This window comes from Somniosus microcephalus, chromosome 3 (assembly GCF_052327205.1).
Source record: "Somniosus microcephalus isolate GS21.2 chromosome 3, FLI_Smic_1.0, whole genome shotgun sequence".
NCBI lineage: Eukaryota > Metazoa > Chordata > Chondrichthyes > Squaliformes > Somniosidae > Somniosus > Somniosus microcephalus.
This window is the reverse complement of record NC_140989.1, coordinates 371874010-371891929: the sequence shown is the minus strand read 5'-3', so window position 1 is coordinate 371891929 and position 17920 is coordinate 371874010. Positions and strand designations below refer to the sequence as shown.

The following is a 17920-nucleotide window of genomic DNA, read 5'->3' as shown; positions in this document are numbered from 1 at the left end:
ATCGGTTTCATTCCGCAATAATCTGTAGCATATTAAGAGGCGGTTTGTTTTTTAATTATTACTCAAGCATTCTTACACAGCAATTCTGTCTGTATAATAATTGCCATGTAGTTTGTTAAAAGCAGATGAGATTTTCTTGGCTATGATGGCTTCATACTGTTTTATGTAAAATATATTCTTAGCAGATTTCACGAGCCTCTGTGTGCTCCCGGTTCACTGCATTTCATGAAGCGAAATGGAAGCAGTGCATTTAGTTCGCAGCTCTGCTCAGCGACTGATGATTTTGTTTCTGTGTCGTCACAGGGTGAGACGGGAGCACTGGGTCCACCTGGGCCTTCAGGAGAAGATGGAGAAAGGGTGAGTCACCATAGCAACATATTCTCTCTGTTCAACCAATCGTCACTCGGAATCTGAGGGCATCTCTTCTGAGCTCCGAACCCTTTCTTGCCCTCCAGTTACCAATCTTGTTGTGTGCCTTGTTTTTTCAGGGAGATGACGGAGAGATCGGACCCCGAGGACTGCCTGGTGAATCTGTAAGTTGCCCATTTTTGGAATAATCTTCTTCAGAACAAATCTTTGAAGGTGGCAGGACAAGTTGAGAAGGCTGTTTAAAAAAAAGCACACGGGATCCTGAGCTTTATAAACAGAGGCAGAGAGGACAAAAACCAGGAGGTGATGTTGAACCTTTATAAATCACTGGTTCGGCCCCAGCTGGAGTATTGTGTCCAATTCTGAGCACCACACTTTAGGAAGGGTGTCAAGGCCTTGGAGAGGGTGCAGAGGAGATTTACTAGAATGGTGCCAGGGATGAGGGACTTCAGTTATGTGGAGAGACTGGAGAAGCTGGGATTGTTCTCCTTAGAGCAGAGAAGGTGAAGGGGAGATTTAATGGAGGTGTTCAAAATCATGAAGGGTTTTGATCAAGTAAATAAGGAGAAACTGTTTCCAGTGGCAGGAGGGTCAGTAACCAGAGGACACAGATTGAAGGGAATTGGCAAAAGAACCAGAGGGGAGATGAGGAGAATGTTTTTACAGCGAGTTGTTGTGATCTGGAATGCGCTGCCTGAAAGGGCGGTGGAAGCAGATTCAATAGGAACTTTCAAAAGGGAATTGGAGAAATACTGGAAGGGGAAAGATTTGCAGGGCTGTGGGGAAAGAGCAGGGAGTGGGACTAATTGGAGAGCTCTTTCAAAGAGCCGGCACAGGCACGATGGGCCGAATGGCCTCCTCCTGGGCTGTGAGATTCAATGAACAGCTTAATTTTTTTCTTCACTTGTGAATGAGGCATGACCTGAATTTGAACCTTTTTGAATTGCTGCCTCACCTCTTTATTTTTGTCAACTTCTCTCTCAAAAAATTACTACCATCGATGTGTGAAGTTGTTGTTTTCTCTCTGAAGGGTGCCAGAGGACTCCTTGGCCCGCGAGGATCTCCAGGCCCACCAGGACAACCCGTACGTTTCATCATTTTGTTTGAAACATTTCTCCTTTGATTTGTTTAAAAACACATTTTCCTAGTAAATGAATTTAAGATAATTGGCAAAAGAACCAGAGGGAGATGAGGAGAATGTTTTTACAGCGAGTTGTTGTGATCTGGAATGCGCTGCCTGAAAGGGCGGTGGAAGCAGATTCAATAGTAACTTTCAAAAGGGAATTGGAGAAATACTTGAAGGGGAAAGATTTGCAGGGTTGTCATAATCATAATCATAATCATAATCAACTTTATTGTCATTGTTAGTGCACAAGTGCAGTACAACGAAATGTAGGCTTGCGGCTCCTGAGAGTGTACATTTAGATTAAGACATAAAAGAGCAGGGAGCGGGACTAATTGGAGAGCTCTTTCAAAGAGCCGGCACAGGCACGATGGGCCGAATGGTGTCCCTCTATTCTGTACTATTCTATTCTATGAAACCCAAATCTTGGCTTTTAATCTGGGACCGTAAATGTTCCAGGCTAGGAGCTCTGAATAAACAATGTTAGAGTGGGGAAGATTCTAGAACCAGAAAAATATGTGTGTATTTAAAGATATCTTTTAATATTTTTTATCTTTTTAGGGTTCTACTGGTTTGGATGGGCCTCAGGGTTCAAAAGGGAACATGGTGAGTGACATGAATCTTGCCATTCATGTAGAAATCACTTATGGAATAATACTGAGTGGCCTGCTGGTGGCGCTGTCCAGGAAGAGTATAAATACTCGGGCACGGGCCCAGCTTGCTCGGGACATTTTGTAAACAGGAACTAGTGAAGGACAACTAGATCTCCATGTTGTAAAACAGTTGATTAAAGCCTTGTTTAATACTCAGACCAAGTGGCGAGTAGTTTTCTTATGTCAGTGAGTATATCTTTATCAGTCGTTATCTGTACTGATTGAACTGATGGGAATTCAGTAGACATCTATTTCATTTATGTGTGTGTGTGTGTACGCGCTTGTATGTGTGTGCGAATGGGTGTGTGTATGTGTGTGTGAAGTGTCTGCGTGTGAGTGTGGAATGTGCATGCGTGCGAGTTAGTGTGAGTGCGAGTGTGTGTGTATTTGTGAGTCTGCGAGTGTGTGTGTGACTGTTACTGAGTGTGAGTGTGTGAGAGTATGTGTGTGCGAGTGTGTGTGACTGTTACTGAGTGTGAGTGTGTGAGAGTATGTGTGTGCGAGTGTGTGTGTGTGTGTGTGACTGTTACTGAGTGTGAGTGTGTGAGAGTATGTGTGTGCGAGTGTGTGTGTGTGTGTGTGAAGTGTCTGCGTGTGAGTGTGGAATGTGCATGCGTGCGAGTTAGTGTGAGTGCGAGTGTGTGTATGTATTTGTGAGTCTGTGTGAGTGTAAGAGTGTGTGTATGTATTTGTGAGTGTGTGAGTGTAAGAGTGTGTGTGTGTGTGTGTGTGTGACTGTTACTGAGTGTGAGTGTGTGTGTGAGTGTGTGTGTGAGAGTGTGAGAAAGACTTTGTGTGTGTGTGTGGGATTGTGAGTGTGTGTGTGAGAGTGTGTGTGTGAGCGTGTGTGTGAGAGTGTGAGTGTGAGAGAGTGTGTGTGTGAGTGAGAGTGTGTGTGAGTGTGAGTGTGCGAGCGTGTGTGTGAGCGTGTGTGTGAGCGTGTGTGTGAGTGTGTGAGAGTGTGTGTGTGAGTGTGAGTGTGTGAGTGTGAGTGTGTGAGAGTGTGTGTGTGAGTGTGTGTGAGAGAGTGTGTGAGTGTGAGTGAGAGTGTGTGTGAGAGTGTGAGTGTGTGAGAGCGTGTGTGTGAGCGTGTGTGTGTCAGCGTGTGAGAGTGTGTGTGTGTGTGTGTGTGAGAGTGTGAGAGTGTGTGTGAGAGTGTGTGTGAGAGTGTGTGTGAGAGAGAGTGTGTGTGCGAGAGTGTGTGAATGTGAGTGTGTTGGTGTGTGTGTAATGGGGGATTGTGAGTGTGTGTGTGTGTGAGAAAGACTTTGTGTGTGTGTGGGATTGTGAGTGTGTGTGTGTCGTTGTATCTAAATAGTAAAACAAAATTGTGATAAATAAACAGGGTCTCCCTCCCTGCACTGGGACTATTGGAAGAAGGAAGCTTCTCTCGAGGTTTAATGCTCGACTTTCTCTTTCCAATCTACAGGGGCCTCAAGGAGAGCCCGGGCCTGCCGGACAGCAGGGCATCCCAGGACCACAAGTAAGTTTACGGCTGGGGAGGTGGAGGTTTGTAATCAAGCGTCACGGGGTGAGAGAGGGTGGAGCTGGGGTGGGAGAAGGAGGGGACAGGGAGGGGGTGAGGAGATTGGGACAGAGGGAGGAGGGATGCGAGGGGATGGAGATGGGGTGAGGAGGGAGGGGATGGGGACTGGGAGGGTGAGGGAGGGAGGAGGGATGTGAGGGGATGGGGATTGGGAGGGTGAGGGAGGGAGGAGGGGAGATGGGGTTGGGGAGGAGGTTGGGGAATGGACGGAGATGGGGATTGGGGTTAGAGAGGCGAGGGGGCAGGGATGAGGAGGGAGGAGGAGTGGTGTGGAGAGGAGAGGGTGAAGGGGGAGATGGGGAGGTGGAGGAGGTTGGAGAAGGGACAGAGATGGTGTGGGAAACTGGGTGGGGAAGGGAGGGTAGAGGAGAGGAGAGGTTGAACGAGGGGAGGGGGAGGGAGATGGGGTGGGGAGGGTAGGGGGAGGGGAGGGGAAGGGGTGGGGGAGGGTAGTGGGGGAGATGGGATGGGGGAGGGGAGGGCGAGGGGAGGGGTGGGTGAGGGGAGAAGGGTTGCGGAGGGGTGGGGGAGGGAGATCGCAGTGAGGGAGGGGAGCGGGGGGATGGGGAGGGGAGGGTAGTGGTGGGATGGGGGAGGGCGAGGGTGGGGCGAGCGGAGGGGGAGGGTAGGGGGGAGATGGGGTGGGAGGAGGGGAGGGATGGGGGAGTGGGGGAAGAGGAGGGGTGGGGGGAGGGGAGGGGGAGGCGTGGGGAGAAGGGGGGTGGGGTGAGGGGAGGGGTTGGGAGAAGGCGGGGTGGGGGGAGGGCGAGGGTGAGAGTGGGAGGGGAGGGAGGGAGGGGAGATGGGGCGGGGAGGAGAGGGATTGGGTTAGGGGAGTGAGGGAGGAGGCGGGGAGGGGTGGGGGAGGGGGAAATCTCTCAGTCGTGTTTGGAATATTAGTAACAAATATCCCACCTGGAGGGATTTGTGTGAAGGATTGGATTTCTCCTGCCGTGCCAACAATCTGCTGGATTCTCTCCCAATGTGACTCGATTTAAACATAAAAATAAGTGAAACAATGGAGATTATTGAGACTGGCTGCCTTCCAGTGCGCACCGAGCTCCTTCAGAAGCAAAGCCCACGCCTCATAAACAGAGCCTGCTCTGGAGTGATTGGAAGAGTTTCTCACGTCTCTCTCCTCTCTGTCTCACTCTCTCTCTCTCACTCTCCCCACACAGGGTCTACCCGGGCCTCAAGGTACCATCGGACCTCCCGGAGCTAAGGTAAGTCTTAACTACGAGCACAAACTATTGCAGGACTAATTCTGCCTTGCCGTGACTTTCTGAGAGTTGGAATTTTCCTGCTGCTGTCAGCCCTGTGCCACCTGGAACTTGTCTCGTCTTGTTCTGTTTTACAGGGTCCTCAGGGTAAAGCCGGTCTGTCCGGCCTCGCGGGAGCTGATGGGCCTCCAGTAAGTTGACGGGTCCTTTCACTACACACTTTACAAAGGAAACTTCTTCTCACGCCACATCTGTGGAACACCAGCAGATTTTAAGACCATCCTTTTAAACTGTGCAAACTTTTATCAAACCGTACTTTTATTGTGGCGCAATATCTTAAGAGCTGCTTTGAGAACGTATAAACCTGTTGTTTATTGTCCCGTAGGGCCACCCAGGGAAAGAGGGGCCGTCCGGTGAGAAAGGCTCGCAGGTAACATCGAAACAAAGATTCACATCGCTCGCCCCATCCGGCCCAAATTAATTTTCATTCCGACCCCAGATTTTAACACAAATGGTTTTTATTAATACAACATTGCTGACGTTGCTCTTCATTAATCTATATTTTAGGGATCTACTGGCCCGCAAGGTCCGATTGGCTATCCAGGACCTCGAGGAGTTAAGGTACGTCTGACCAAAGTCTCTCTTTATTTTTAAGCCGCTCAGTTTCTTTGCGATCGGTCGATCTTGCGGTGCTGACTCTGCCTGTGTTTTGAAACAGGGTGCAGATGGAGTTCGTGGCCTCAAAGGGGGAAAGGGTGAAAAGGTAAATCGTCTCGCTTTTTTTTAACGATTAAAATTTATTATTTTTATGACTTTTGTTTCACTTTACCCACCCTGACGTGTCTGGGTGTCTCACTTTCAGGTCAAGCGGCTCAGTTACAAGAAAGAACGGACTCCCATTTCTCCCGCGCCTTCCACCACCTCAGGACGTCCCAAAGCGCTTTACAGCCAATGAAGTAATTTTTGAAATGCAGCCAATTTACGCACAGCAAGCTCCCACAAACAGCAATGTGATAATCACCAGATCATCTGTTTTTCAGTGCTGTTGATTGAGGGATAAATATTGGCCAGGACACCGGGGAGAACTCCCCCCTGCCCTTCTTCCAATAGCGGCCGCAGGATCTTTTACGTTCTCCTGACAGGGCAGACGAGGCCTCGGTTTAATGCTTCATTCAAAAGACGCGCCTCCGACAGTGTGGCGCTCCCTCAGTACTGCCCCTCCAACAGTGCAGCATTCCCTCAGTACTGCCCCTCCGACAGTGCAGCACTCCCTCAGTACTGCCCCTCCGACAGTGCAGCACTCCCTCAGTACTGCCCCTCCGACAGTGCAGCACTCCCTCAGTACTGCCCCTCCGACAGTGCAGCACTCCCTCAGTATTGCCCCACCGACAGTGCAGCGCTCCCTCAGTATTGCCCCACCGACAGTGCAGCGCTCCCTCAGTATTGCCCCACCGACAGTGCAGCACTCCCTCAGTACTGCCTCTCCGACAGTGCAGCACTCCCTCAGTATTGCCCCACCGACAGTGCAGCACTCCCTCAGTACTGCCTCTCCGACAGTGCAGCACTCCCTCAGTACTGCCCCTCCGACAGTGCAGCACTCCCTCAGTATTGCCCCACCGACAGTGCAGCACTCCCTCAGTACTGCCCCTCCGACAGTGCAGCACTCCCTCAGTACTGCCCCTCCGACAGTGCAGCACTCCCTCAGTATTGCCCCACCGACAGTGCAGCACTCCCTCAGTACTGCCTCTCCGACAGTGAAACGCTCCCTCAGTACTGCCCCTCCGACAGTGCAGCTCTCCCTCTGTACTGACCCTCCGACAGAGCAGCACTCACTCTGTACTGACCCCCTGACAGTGCAGCACTCCCTCAGTACCGCCCCTCTGACAGTGCAGCGCTCCCTCTGTACTGACCATCCGACAGTGCAGCACTCCCTCAGTACCGCCAATCCGACAGTGCAGCACTCCCTCAGTACTGCCTCTCCGACAGTGTAATGCTCCCTCAGTACTGCCCCTCCGACAGTACAGCGCTCCCTCTGTATTGACCCTCCGACAGAGCAGCACTCACTCTGTACTGAACCTCTGACCGTGCAGCGCTCCCTCAGTACTGCCCCTCCGACAGTGCAGCGCTCCCTTAGTACTGACCCTCCGACAGTGCAGCACTCCCTCAGTACTGCTTCTCCGACAGTGCAGCGCTCCCTCAGTACTGCCCCTCCGACAGTGCAGCGCTCCCTCAGTACTGCCCCTCTGACAGTGCAGCAATCCCTCAGTACTGCCCCTCCGACAGTGCAGCGCTCCCTCTGTACTGCCCCTCCGACAGTGCAGCGCTCCCTCAGTACTGCTCCTCCGACAGTGCAGCGCTCCCTCTGTACTGCTCCTCCGACAGTGCAGCGCTCCCTCAGTACTGCCCCTCCGACAGTGCAGCGCTCACTCAGTACTGCAAAAAGGAGATCAGAGTTAAGGATGGGCAAGGGCCATGGAGGGATGTGAAAGCAAGGATGAGAATTTTAAAATCGAGGTGTTGCTGGACCATGAGCCAATGTAGGTCAGTGAGCACAGAGGGTGATGGGTGAACGGGACTGGGTGCGGGTTAGGACACGGGGCAGTGAGCACAGGGGGTGATGGGTGAACGGGACTCGGTGCGGGTTAGGACACGGGGCAGTGAGCACAGGGGGTGATGGGTGAACGGGACTGGGTGTGAGTTAGGACACGGGGCAGTGAGCACAGGGGGTGATGGGTGAACGGGACTGGGTGTGAGTTAGGACACGGGGCAGTGAGTACAGGGGTGATGGGTGAACGGGACTGGGTGTGAGTTAGGACACGGGGCAGTGAGCACAGGGGGTGATGGGTGAACGGGACTGGGTGTGAGTTAGGACACGGGGCAGTGAGCACAGGGGGTGATGGGTGAACGGGACTCGGTGTGAGTTTGGACACGGGGCAGTGAGCACAGGGGGTGATGGGGCAGTGAGCACAGGGGGTGATGGGTGAGCGGGACTCGGTGTGAGTTAGGACACGGGGCAGTGAGCACAGGGGGTGATGGGTGAACGGGACTGGGTGTGAGTTAGGACACGGGGCAGTGAGCACAGGGGGTGATGGGTGAACGGGACTGGGTGTGAGTTAGGACACGGGGCAGTGAGTACAGGGGTGATGGGTGAACGGGACTGGGTGTGAGTTAGGACACGGGGCAGTGAGCACAGGGGGTGATGGGTGAACGGGACTGGGTGTGAGTTAGGACACGGGGCAGTGAGCACAGGGGGTGATGGGTGAACGGGGCTCAGTGTGAGTTAGGACACGGGGCAGTGAGCACAGGGGGTGATGGGTGAACGGGACTGGGTGTGAGTTAGGACACGGGCAGTGAGCACAGGGGGTGATGGGTGAACGGGACTGGGTGTGAGTTAGGACACGGGGCAGTGAGCACAGGGGGTGATGGGTGAACGGGACTGGGTGTGAGTTAGGACACGGGGCAGTGAGCACAGGGGGTGATGGGTGAACGGGACTGGGTGTGAGTTAGGACACGGGGCAGTGAGCACAGGGGGTGATGGGTGAACGGGACTGGGTGTGAGTTAGGACATGGGCAGTGAGCACAGGGGGTGATGGGTGAACGGGACTGGGTGTGAGTTGGGACACGGGGCAGTGTGCACAGGGGGTGATGGGTGAACGGGACTGGGTGTGAGTTAGGACACGGGCAGTGAGCATAGGGGGTGATGGGTGAACGGGACTGGGTGTGAGTTAGGATACGGGGCAGTGAGCACAGGGGGTGATGGGTGAATGGGACTGGGTGTGAGTTAGGACACGGGGCAGTGAGCACAGGGGGTGATGGGTGAACGGGACTCAGTGCGGGTTAGGACACGGGGCAGCCAAGTTCTGGATGAGCTGACGTTTAAAGAGGTTGGAAGATGGGAGTCCGGCCAGGAGAGCTTTGGAATAGTCGTGTTGAATTGTATTCGCAAGCATGTTCTTCCAGCAGCCTCTAGGTGGGGATCAGGAGCTGGGATCATGGCTGATTTCCCTCTCCCACATCCACGGCCTTTTGGGTGAGAGAGTTCCTGAAACCCTATTATGTGATAAAGTGCCTCTGTGAGTGCTGTCTTTTGCCTGAGCCATTAAACCGAGACCCTGCGAGCTCTCTCAGGTGGATGTAAAAGATCCCATGGCAGTATTTTGAAGAAGAGCAGGGGGACTCTCCCCAGTGCCTTCGGACAATATTTATCCCTCAACCAGCAGCATGAAATACAGATTCTCCGGTCTTCATCTCATCGCTGTTTGTGGGAGCTTGCTGTGCACAATTGGCTGCCGTGTGTCCTACATTACAACAGTGACCACACTTCAAAAATTCTTCATTGTCTGTAAAGCGCTTTGGGATGTCCTGAGGAGGGGAAAGGCGCCATAGAAATGTGCGTTCTTTATTACCGTAATGCACACGATCAGCTTATTTCCCAGCAGTAATGAATTGAATCTCTCAGATAATCTGTGTTTGTTTAGCCAGGACAGTTAAAAGCTTATATCCTAAATTTGCAGCATCGTGCTAGCTGAACTCACACTGCAAGGTGAGGTTTTCCACGATTTGCGAAGTCAAGCTCCTTGAAGCAGACTTTATTGTGAAGCTCACTGTGTCTGGTCTCTGTTTAATCTCCGACTCGCTGCAGTTTATTTGTGAGTGAATATTTGTTGTGTTTTACATTAAATCCCCTGAAAATAGTCAGCTTCTGACGTGAACATCCTTGATTATTTGAAATAAAAAGAAATCCCCTCTCTCCTTGTGTGAAAATGTTAATGATCTCTCTCTCTCTCAGGGCGAAGATGGGTTTCCGGGGTTTAAAGGTGACATGGGTCTCAAAGGAGAAAGGGTAAGAGATTTTCTCAGCTCTCGCCGGTCGCTGCCCAAATAATGTCTTCCCGTGTCGCAGACACATGTCAAGGTGGGAGTGAGGGTTTCTGTTGCTTGAGACAAACTCGTGCTTCACACAATCTGTTCACCTCACCTTTCATTGAGCCAATGATACGTCTCGCTTGTAAAATTAAAGCTCCCGTGTCTTAATCGATTTTGCGCTTTTCAAACACTGGACTTTTGATATTCCATTATCAGCCGTGACTGAAATCCTCTGAGTGCAGAATACCAGGACGGCGGTTCCACGTGAGGTCAGGATCTTCCACGTGAGGTCAGGATCTTCCACGTGAGGTCAGGATCTTCCACGTGAGGTCAGGACCTTCCACGTGAGGTCAGGACCTTCCACCTGAGGTCGGGACCTTTGGCCTGGGGTCGGGACCTTCCACGTGAGGTCGGGACCCTCCGCCTGAGGTCAGGACCTTCCACCTGAGGTCAAGACCTTCCACGTGAGGTCAGGACCTTCCACGTGAGGTCAGGACCTTCCGCCTGAGGTCAAGACCTTCCGCCTGAGGTCAGGACCTTCCACCTGAGGTCGGGACCTTCCACCTGAGGTCGGGACCTTCCACCTGAGGTCAAGACCTTCCACCTGAGGTCGGGACCTTCGGCCTGAGGTCGGGACCTTCGGCCTGAGGTCGGGACCTTCGGCCTGAGGTCGGGACCTTCGGCCTGAGGTCGGGACCTTCCTCTGAGGTCACGACCTGAGCCTAGGTGATGGGATCCTGTGACCATCTCAGTCTCTGTTGTGGGTCCTAACAGAAGCATTTGGAGCAAAGATTCGCTAAAGTTTCGAGCATTGATCTCGGGGTCTGGAGTTTCCTCCCAGGGACTCGTGGAAGCTGGGCATAAGTCCCTCAATCTTTCATTGGCTGCTTATCGATCCCTTCGCCCACGAACCCTGGCCCTGCCCCTGATTCTAAAATGTGAGCATTCTCTGATTATCGCACCCCACCCCCTCCCAGGATCGTAGAACCGCACAGAACAGGAGGTGGCCATTCGGTCCATCGTGCCTCTATCAAATCTCCCCTTAACCTTCTCTGCTCTAAGGAGAACAATCCCAGTTTCTCCAGTCTCTCCACATAACTGAAGTCCCTCATCCCTGGCACCATTCTAGTAAATCTCCTCTGCACCCTCTCCAAGGCCTTGACATCCTTCCTGAAGTGTGGAGCCCAGAATTGGACACAATACTCCAGCTGGGGCCTCACCAGTGATTTATAAAGGTTTGGCAATCCTTGCTTTTGTACTCGATGTCTCTGTTTACAAAGCACAGAGGAAATTGAACCTCTGTGAGTGGGAGGATTCTCCTATTAAAATAGGACCCGGATTTCGGCAGGTGGCTTTCAATATGTACAATTCTGAAATCAGTCTCACTGTAAACCTGTCACTGGAACACCTCCAGGATTTAGTCTGTCCTTTACGATTTCTTTAGTTATTTTGTTTCCAACAATCTGTGAGAGAGGAGTTTTGGAGGGTAACAGTGAATGTGGAGAGACTGGAGAAGCTGGGATTGTTCTCCTTAGAGCAGAGAAGGTTAAGGGGAGATTTAATAGAGGTGTTTAAAATCATGAAAGGCTTTGATCGAGTAAATAAGGAGAAACTGTTTCCAGTGGCAGGAGGGTCGGTAACCAGAGGACACAGAGTGAAGGGAATTGGCAAAAGAACCAGAGGGGAGATGAGGAGAATGTTTTTACAGCGAGTTGTTGTGATCTGGAATGCGCTGCCTGAAAGGGCGGTGGAAGCAGATTCAATAGGAACTTTCAAAAGGGAACTAGATAAATACTTGGAGGGGAAAGATTTGCAGGGCTGTGGGGAAAGAGCAGGGAGTGGGACTAATTGGAGAGCTCTTTCAAAGAGCCGGCACAGGCACGATGGGCCGAATGGCCTCCTCCTGTGCTGTGAGATTCGATGATTCTATGTTCTATGTTGGGCTGGGTTAAAATTCTTTCAACGAACAAGAGTACAGAGTGAGAGAGTGGAAGTGTGTCTGCATCAACCCAAACTGTCATCTGTATTTGATCCTCTGCCACAGGGTGAGACCGGGCTGGTGGGACCACGTGGTGAGGATGGACCAGAGGGTCCCAAAGGTCGCTCTGGACCCCTGGGAGACCCTGGATCAGCGGGATCTGCCGGAGAGAAGGTCAGTACCAGAGGCGGGGTCGGAGAGATTGGATTACGAGCAGTGATTGTGTAAACTGGGCCCTGTTCTCACTGGGGAAAGAGAGAAGTTTGGGAGGTGATTGGTGCTTCTCACCTTCTTTGACAGCACCTCCCAAACCCACTCCCTCCACCACCGGTGCACCGTGGCTTCAGTATGTACCATCTACAAGATGCACTGCAGCAACTCGCCAAGGCTTCTTCAGCAGCACCTCCCAAACCCGCGACCTCTTCCACCTAGAAGGACAAGGGCAGCAGGCACATGGGAACACCATCACCTCCCAGCTCCCCTCAAAGTTGCACATACCATCCTGACTTAGAAGTATATCGCCGTCCCTTCATCGTCACTGGGTCAAAATCCTGGAATTCCCTCCCTAACAGCACTGTGGGAGTACCTTCACCACATGGACTGCAGCGGTTCAAGAAGGCGGCTCACCACCACCTTCTCAAGGGCAACTAGGGATGGGCAATAAATGCCGGCCTTGCCAGTGACGCCCACATCCCAGGAACGAATTTTTAAAAAACCTTGTCCAGGATAACAGAACCAGAGGACACGGCCTGCATTTGAAGGGCAAGTTCAAAACTCCTCCGTGGAAACAATATTTCAGTGAGTGAGTGGTCAATCAATGGAACAGGCTCCCGAGGGAGACGGTGGGAGCAGTTAGTGTCGATTCCTTCAAATGCTGGAGTCATTTAAATGTCGGCCCAACCAGCGACGTCCACATCCCGAGAATACATGAAAATAATAAAGCTGACAGTTACCGACACCACGGCCCGGAGATTTCGCTCGATTGCGCTGGGTTTTTGGCGCAGTTCCCCTGATATCAGCACCCATTATAAAAGCATCTCGCTGGAAGCTGGCCCCGCCCCCGGGGGAATTAATCACCGCGCCGAGTTTCCGCTAACTGCGCTCATTTGCGGGCCTTCGAGGAGGCTCCAGAAACAAAGCTGATTTTTTTTGTCACAAGGACAAAAAATGTTGGTGCGTTTTAATAGCTTTTGAATCTAATTTTTTTTAATTAACTAAGAAACTGATGAGTGTACTCCAATATGATTAGCAAGTGGTGCTGTGCAATTTTGTTAATTTATTTTCAGTCATGTTATATCGGGTAACTCGCAGGTGATGGGCTGGACTGACAATAACTCGCAGGTGATGGGCTGGACTGACACTAACTCGCAGGTGATGGGCTGGACTCTCCCGGGTAACTCGCAGGTGATGGGCTGGACTCTCCCGGGTAACTCGCAGGTGATGGGCTGGACTCTCCCGGGTAACTCGCAGGTGATGGGCTGGACTCTCCCGGGTAACTCGCAGGTGATGGGCTGGACTGACAATAACTCGCAGGTGATGGGCTGGACTAACGGGTAACTCGCAGGTGATGGGCTGGACTAACGGGTAACTCGCAGGTGATGGGCTGGACTCTCCCGGGTAACTCGCAGGTGATGGGCTGGACTCTCCCGGGTAACTCGCAGGTGATGGGCTGGACTCTCCCGGGTAACTCGCAGGTGATGGGCTGGACTCTCCCGGGTAACTCGCAGGTGATGGGCTGGAATCTCCCGGGTAACTCGCAAGTGATGGGCTGGACTCTCCCGGGTAACTCGCAGGTGATGGGCTGGACTCTCCCGGGTAACTCGCAGGTGATGGGCTGGACTCTCCCGGGTAACTCGCAGGTGATGGGCTGGACTGACAATAACTCGCAGGTGATGGGCTGGACTCTCCCGGGTAACTCGCAGGTGATGGGCTGGACTGACACTAACTCGCAGGTGATGGGCTGGACTGACACTAACTCGCAGGTGATGGGCTGGACTCTCCCGGGTAACTCGCAGGTGATGGGCTGGACTGACACTAACTCGCAGGTGATGGGCTGGACTCTCCCGGGTAACTCGCAGGTGATGGGCTGGACTGACAATAACTTGCAGGTGATGGGCTGGACTCTCCCGGGTAACTCGCAGGTGATGGGCTGGACTGACAATAACTCGCAGGTGATGGGCTGGACTCTCCCGGGTAACTCGCAGGTGATGGGCTGGACTGACAATAACTCGCAAGTGATGGGCTGGACTCTCCCGGGTAACTCACAAGTGATGGGCTGGACTCTCCCGGGTAACTCGCAGGTGATGGGCTGGACTGACAATAACTCGCAGGTGATGGGCTGGACTCTCCCGGGTAACTCGCAGGTGATGGGCTGGACTCTCCCGGGTAACTCGCAGGTGATGGGCTGGACTCTCCCGGGTAACTCGCAGGTGATGGGCTGGACTGACAATAACTCGCAGGTGATGGGCTGGACTCTCCCGGGTAACTCGCAGGTGATGGGCTGGACTCTCCCGGGTAACTCGCAGGTGATGGGCTGGACTGACAATAACTCGCAAGTGATGGGCTGGACTCTCCCGGGTAACTCACAAGTGATGGGCTGGACTCTCCCGGGTAACTCGCAGGTGATGGGCTGGACTCTCCCGGGTAACTCGCAGGTGATGGGCTGGACTCTCCCGGGTAACTCGCAGGTGATGGGCTGGACTCTCCCGGGTAACTCGCAGGTGATGGGCTGGACTGACAATAACTCGCAAGTGATGGGCTGGACTCTCCCGGGTAACTCACAAGTGATGGGCTGGACTCTCCCGGGTAACTCGCAGGTGATGGGCTGGACTCTCCCGGGTAACTCGCAGGTGATGGGCTGGACTCTCCCGGGTAACTCGCAGGTGATGGGCTGGACTCTCCCGGGTAACTCGCAAGTGATGGGCTGGACTCTATGATTAAAATGCTGAGTTTTTGGGATAAACCCATGTTCAGCTGCGCTAATCAAACTGCACCAAGTTACCACGCTGAAATATATCACGGAATATTTTTTAAAACAAGAATTTTAAAAGAAACAACATTCTAAAAATGCTCCCGGTTGCCCGGGTTCCCGGCAGATTTTGCATTCCGTGATATGCAAATGAGTTTGAGCGGAAACTGGAGAAAAATAACACTTCTCAAAAGGAGTGCAGTTTTGGGCACAGCTTGTGCCTGGATCGCCGGTTATGCCCAACACTTGATTTTAATAAACGTCACTGGGTTTATTTTGATACTTCACTCAGGGTCTGTGTTGGAGTTTGGAGCCAGAGCAGCCTCTGCTGTGTGTGCTGACCCCCTACAGCCCCAGCTCCCTGTCTGTCTGGAGATTGTTGAAAGCTGCATTTTATACATCCCGCGGCCAGTTTCTCCAGCGCTACAGCTTTCTGTGTTTATTTTTATACTTTCCTTGGTTCCGTCCCAAAGGGATTGTAACAGAATGGAGAGGAGGCCTGGGGAAGCGATTCACAGACTATCACAACTCATTAAAGATAGATTGAAAATATGCAAAAGTAAACACCCTGGAGCATATTTCAAAGGGATATGGCAAAGATGGGATAAACACTTCAAAGATCAAGCTTCCCTCACAGATTTGACTTTGTAAAATAATCCTAACTTGTGGAAAAAAACATCCAATTCAGTTACACAGAATTACATTGAGTCTACAGCACAGAAACAGGCCATTCGGCCCCACTGCGCCGTGCCGGTGTTTCTGCTCCACACGAGCCTCCTCCCACCCCTCTTCATCTCACCCTATCACCATATCCTTCTATTCCTTTCTCCCTCATGTGTTTATCCAGATTCCCCTTCAATGAATCTGTGCTATTCTCCTCAACCACTCCCTGTGGGAGCGAGTTCCACATTCTCACCACTCTCTGGGTAAAGAAGTTTCTCCTGAATTCCCCATTGGATTTATTAGTGACTGTTTTATATTGATGGCCTGTAGTTCTGGTCTGCCCCACAGGTCCATTCAGGGGTGATGTCAGGAAGCACTTCACACAAAGGGTGGTGGAAATCTGGAACTCGCCCCCCAAAAAGCTGTTGAGGCTGGGGGTCAATTGAAAATTACAAAACATCTTCACTACGTCTACCCAATCAAACCCTGTGATATTCTTAAAGACCTCCATCAGGTCACCTCTCAGCCTTCTCTTTTCTAGAGAAAAGAGCCCCAGCCTTTTCAAACTTTCCTCATAGTTATAAACCTCTCAGTTCTGGTATCATCCTTGTAAATCTTATTTTGGGCCTTCTCGCCACGCGGGACCAGTGTCGCGCACCTTGATGCTCAGTCCGAATCTAGTGGTCAGTGACGTTCTGCCGCTGAAACGTTTGTCTTTTTTCAGGGGAAGCTCGGTGTCCCAGGCTTGCCCGGGTATCCAGGGAGACAAGGTCCAAAGGTGAGTCACCGCTTCACTTGCGGAACTTTCTGTGATCGGCCAGCGGTTTTCAGTAATCCAAATGCAAAGATGTCTCTTTGTGATGTGACTGGAGGTCTGCTGTTTCAACACAATGTTTATCCAATTAAATACATGAATAGAATCGAATGGTGAAAGACCCGCACATTGTGTGGTCTCAGGGCTATTTAATATTATTCCACAGTGTGAATGGGAATACCATTACTCAGAGTGAGGTGAATGTTGAGGAAGATTCCCTCTGGTTAGTGACCTTGTAAATTCGATCGATTTCTCCCAGAAAATCACATTTTGTGCTCCAGGATCTGAGTAATTGGAGACATGAGGTGTGGTGAGTGTAGCGAGCTCGGGAGGAACAGGTGAGTTTGGACCTCTGGTTCCCAAAGCTCTCCCCCACTGGGGTTTAGCTCACCTCATGTCTGGGTCTGTTGTAGACTCATTGATCCAGATCGATCGCTGTGATTGGTCAATAACTCCATTATCGGTGTATCATGTGACTGCCGGGATGGTCGAGGGTGAATTCAATGGACCCGGGTCTTTCATCGGCCAGTGATTCCCATGTTCCTAAACACAGCGGAAGGTTGCTGCTGCTCACTATAGGGGTAATATTGACAGTGTGCAATGGTGTAAAACAAGTGACAGCGAATCACAGCCCGTTTTACATCGCTCCCGATTAAAACTTCAATGGAAATAAAATCGGAAGAGATGCAAAACGGGCTGTGATTCGCTCTCGCCCGTTTTACACTATCGGCAAAGTCAAAAACAACCCGTAAACACAGCGAGAAGATTGCTTCTTAATGTTCAGCCAGTCATTTACAAATGTTCCTTAAACACAGTCACCGGGGGGAAATTGCCCAGTGTTTACTATGTCACTAAGACACTGGGGGAAATGTTGTCAATGATTGAATATTGGTGACAGAGATTGTTAATTTGCTGTCTGTATTATTTGGTAATGTTTTGATGTTCAATCTCCCATTCCTATCTGTGTCCAGTATCGAATTGGACACGTCCTTGGCAGGTGTCGAGAGACTCAGAGCTTTGCTTAACTGTGTCTGGGCAATAATTGATCAGTGTTTGGTGTGTTCACCGAATGAAATAAAGGAAACTTCAATTTCAGACAGTTGGCAAACCCCGGGATATTTCAGCTCACTCACTGGGATCTGAAACAAGCTCTCACTTCAATGCTTCGATTTTAAACTCACCCGCCCAGCTTCAATAGAGCGGACAATCAGAGCGCGGCGTAAATCAGGAGATCGAGCCAAACCCATTTCCATTCCCGGTTAAAATTGGGCTTAAGATTCTCAATGTTGCTGTGTTGGTGTTTGGATTGACTCTCCCCACCTCTCCTTCCCCTGTTATAGAATCCCACAGCACAGGAGGGGGCCATTCGGCCCATCGTGCCTGTGTCGGCTCTTTGAAAGAGTTCTTCAATTAGTCCCACTCCCTGCTCTTTCCCCACAGCCCTGCTAATCTTTCCTTTTCCAGTATTTCTCCAATTCCCTTTTGCTGGTTCTTTTGCCAATTCCCTTCACTCTGTGTCCTCTGGTTACCGACCCTCCTGCCACTGGAAACAGTTTCTCCTTATTTACTCGATGAAAACCCCTCATGATTTTGAACACCTCTATTAAATCTCCCCTTAACCTTCTCTGCTCTAAGGAGAACAATCCCAGCTTCTCCAGTCTCTCCACATAACTGAAGTCCCTCATCCCTGGCACCATTCTAGTAAATCTCCTCTGCACCC

At 51.5% G+C, this 17920-nt stretch overlaps 1 protein-coding gene across 1 annotated transcript in view; it reads left to right on the top strand.

The window, feature by feature from the left end:
* The window catches only part of LOC147122437 (collagen alpha-1(XI) chain-like), a 745903-nt gene that overhangs the window by 283972 nt on the left and 444011 nt on the right, over positions 1-17920 (top strand). Inside the window, exons 21-33 of the mRNA XM_085983595.1 lie at positions 304-357; positions 489-533; positions 1400-1453; positions 2054-2098; positions 3575-3628; positions 4870-4914; positions 5049-5102; positions 5297-5341; positions 5479-5532; positions 5630-5674; positions 9701-9754; positions 11822-11929; positions 16111-16164. Coding sequence (XP_085839721.1) covers positions 304-357; positions 489-533; positions 1400-1453; positions 2054-2098; positions 3575-3628; positions 4870-4914; positions 5049-5102; positions 5297-5341; positions 5479-5532; positions 5630-5674; positions 9701-9754; positions 11822-11929; positions 16111-16164 — 711 coding nt within the window. The remainder of the gene's footprint in view (positions 1-303; positions 358-488; positions 534-1399; positions 1454-2053; positions 2099-3574; positions 3629-4869; positions 4915-5048; positions 5103-5296; positions 5342-5478; positions 5533-5629; positions 5675-9700; positions 9755-11821; positions 11930-16110; positions 16165-17920) is intronic.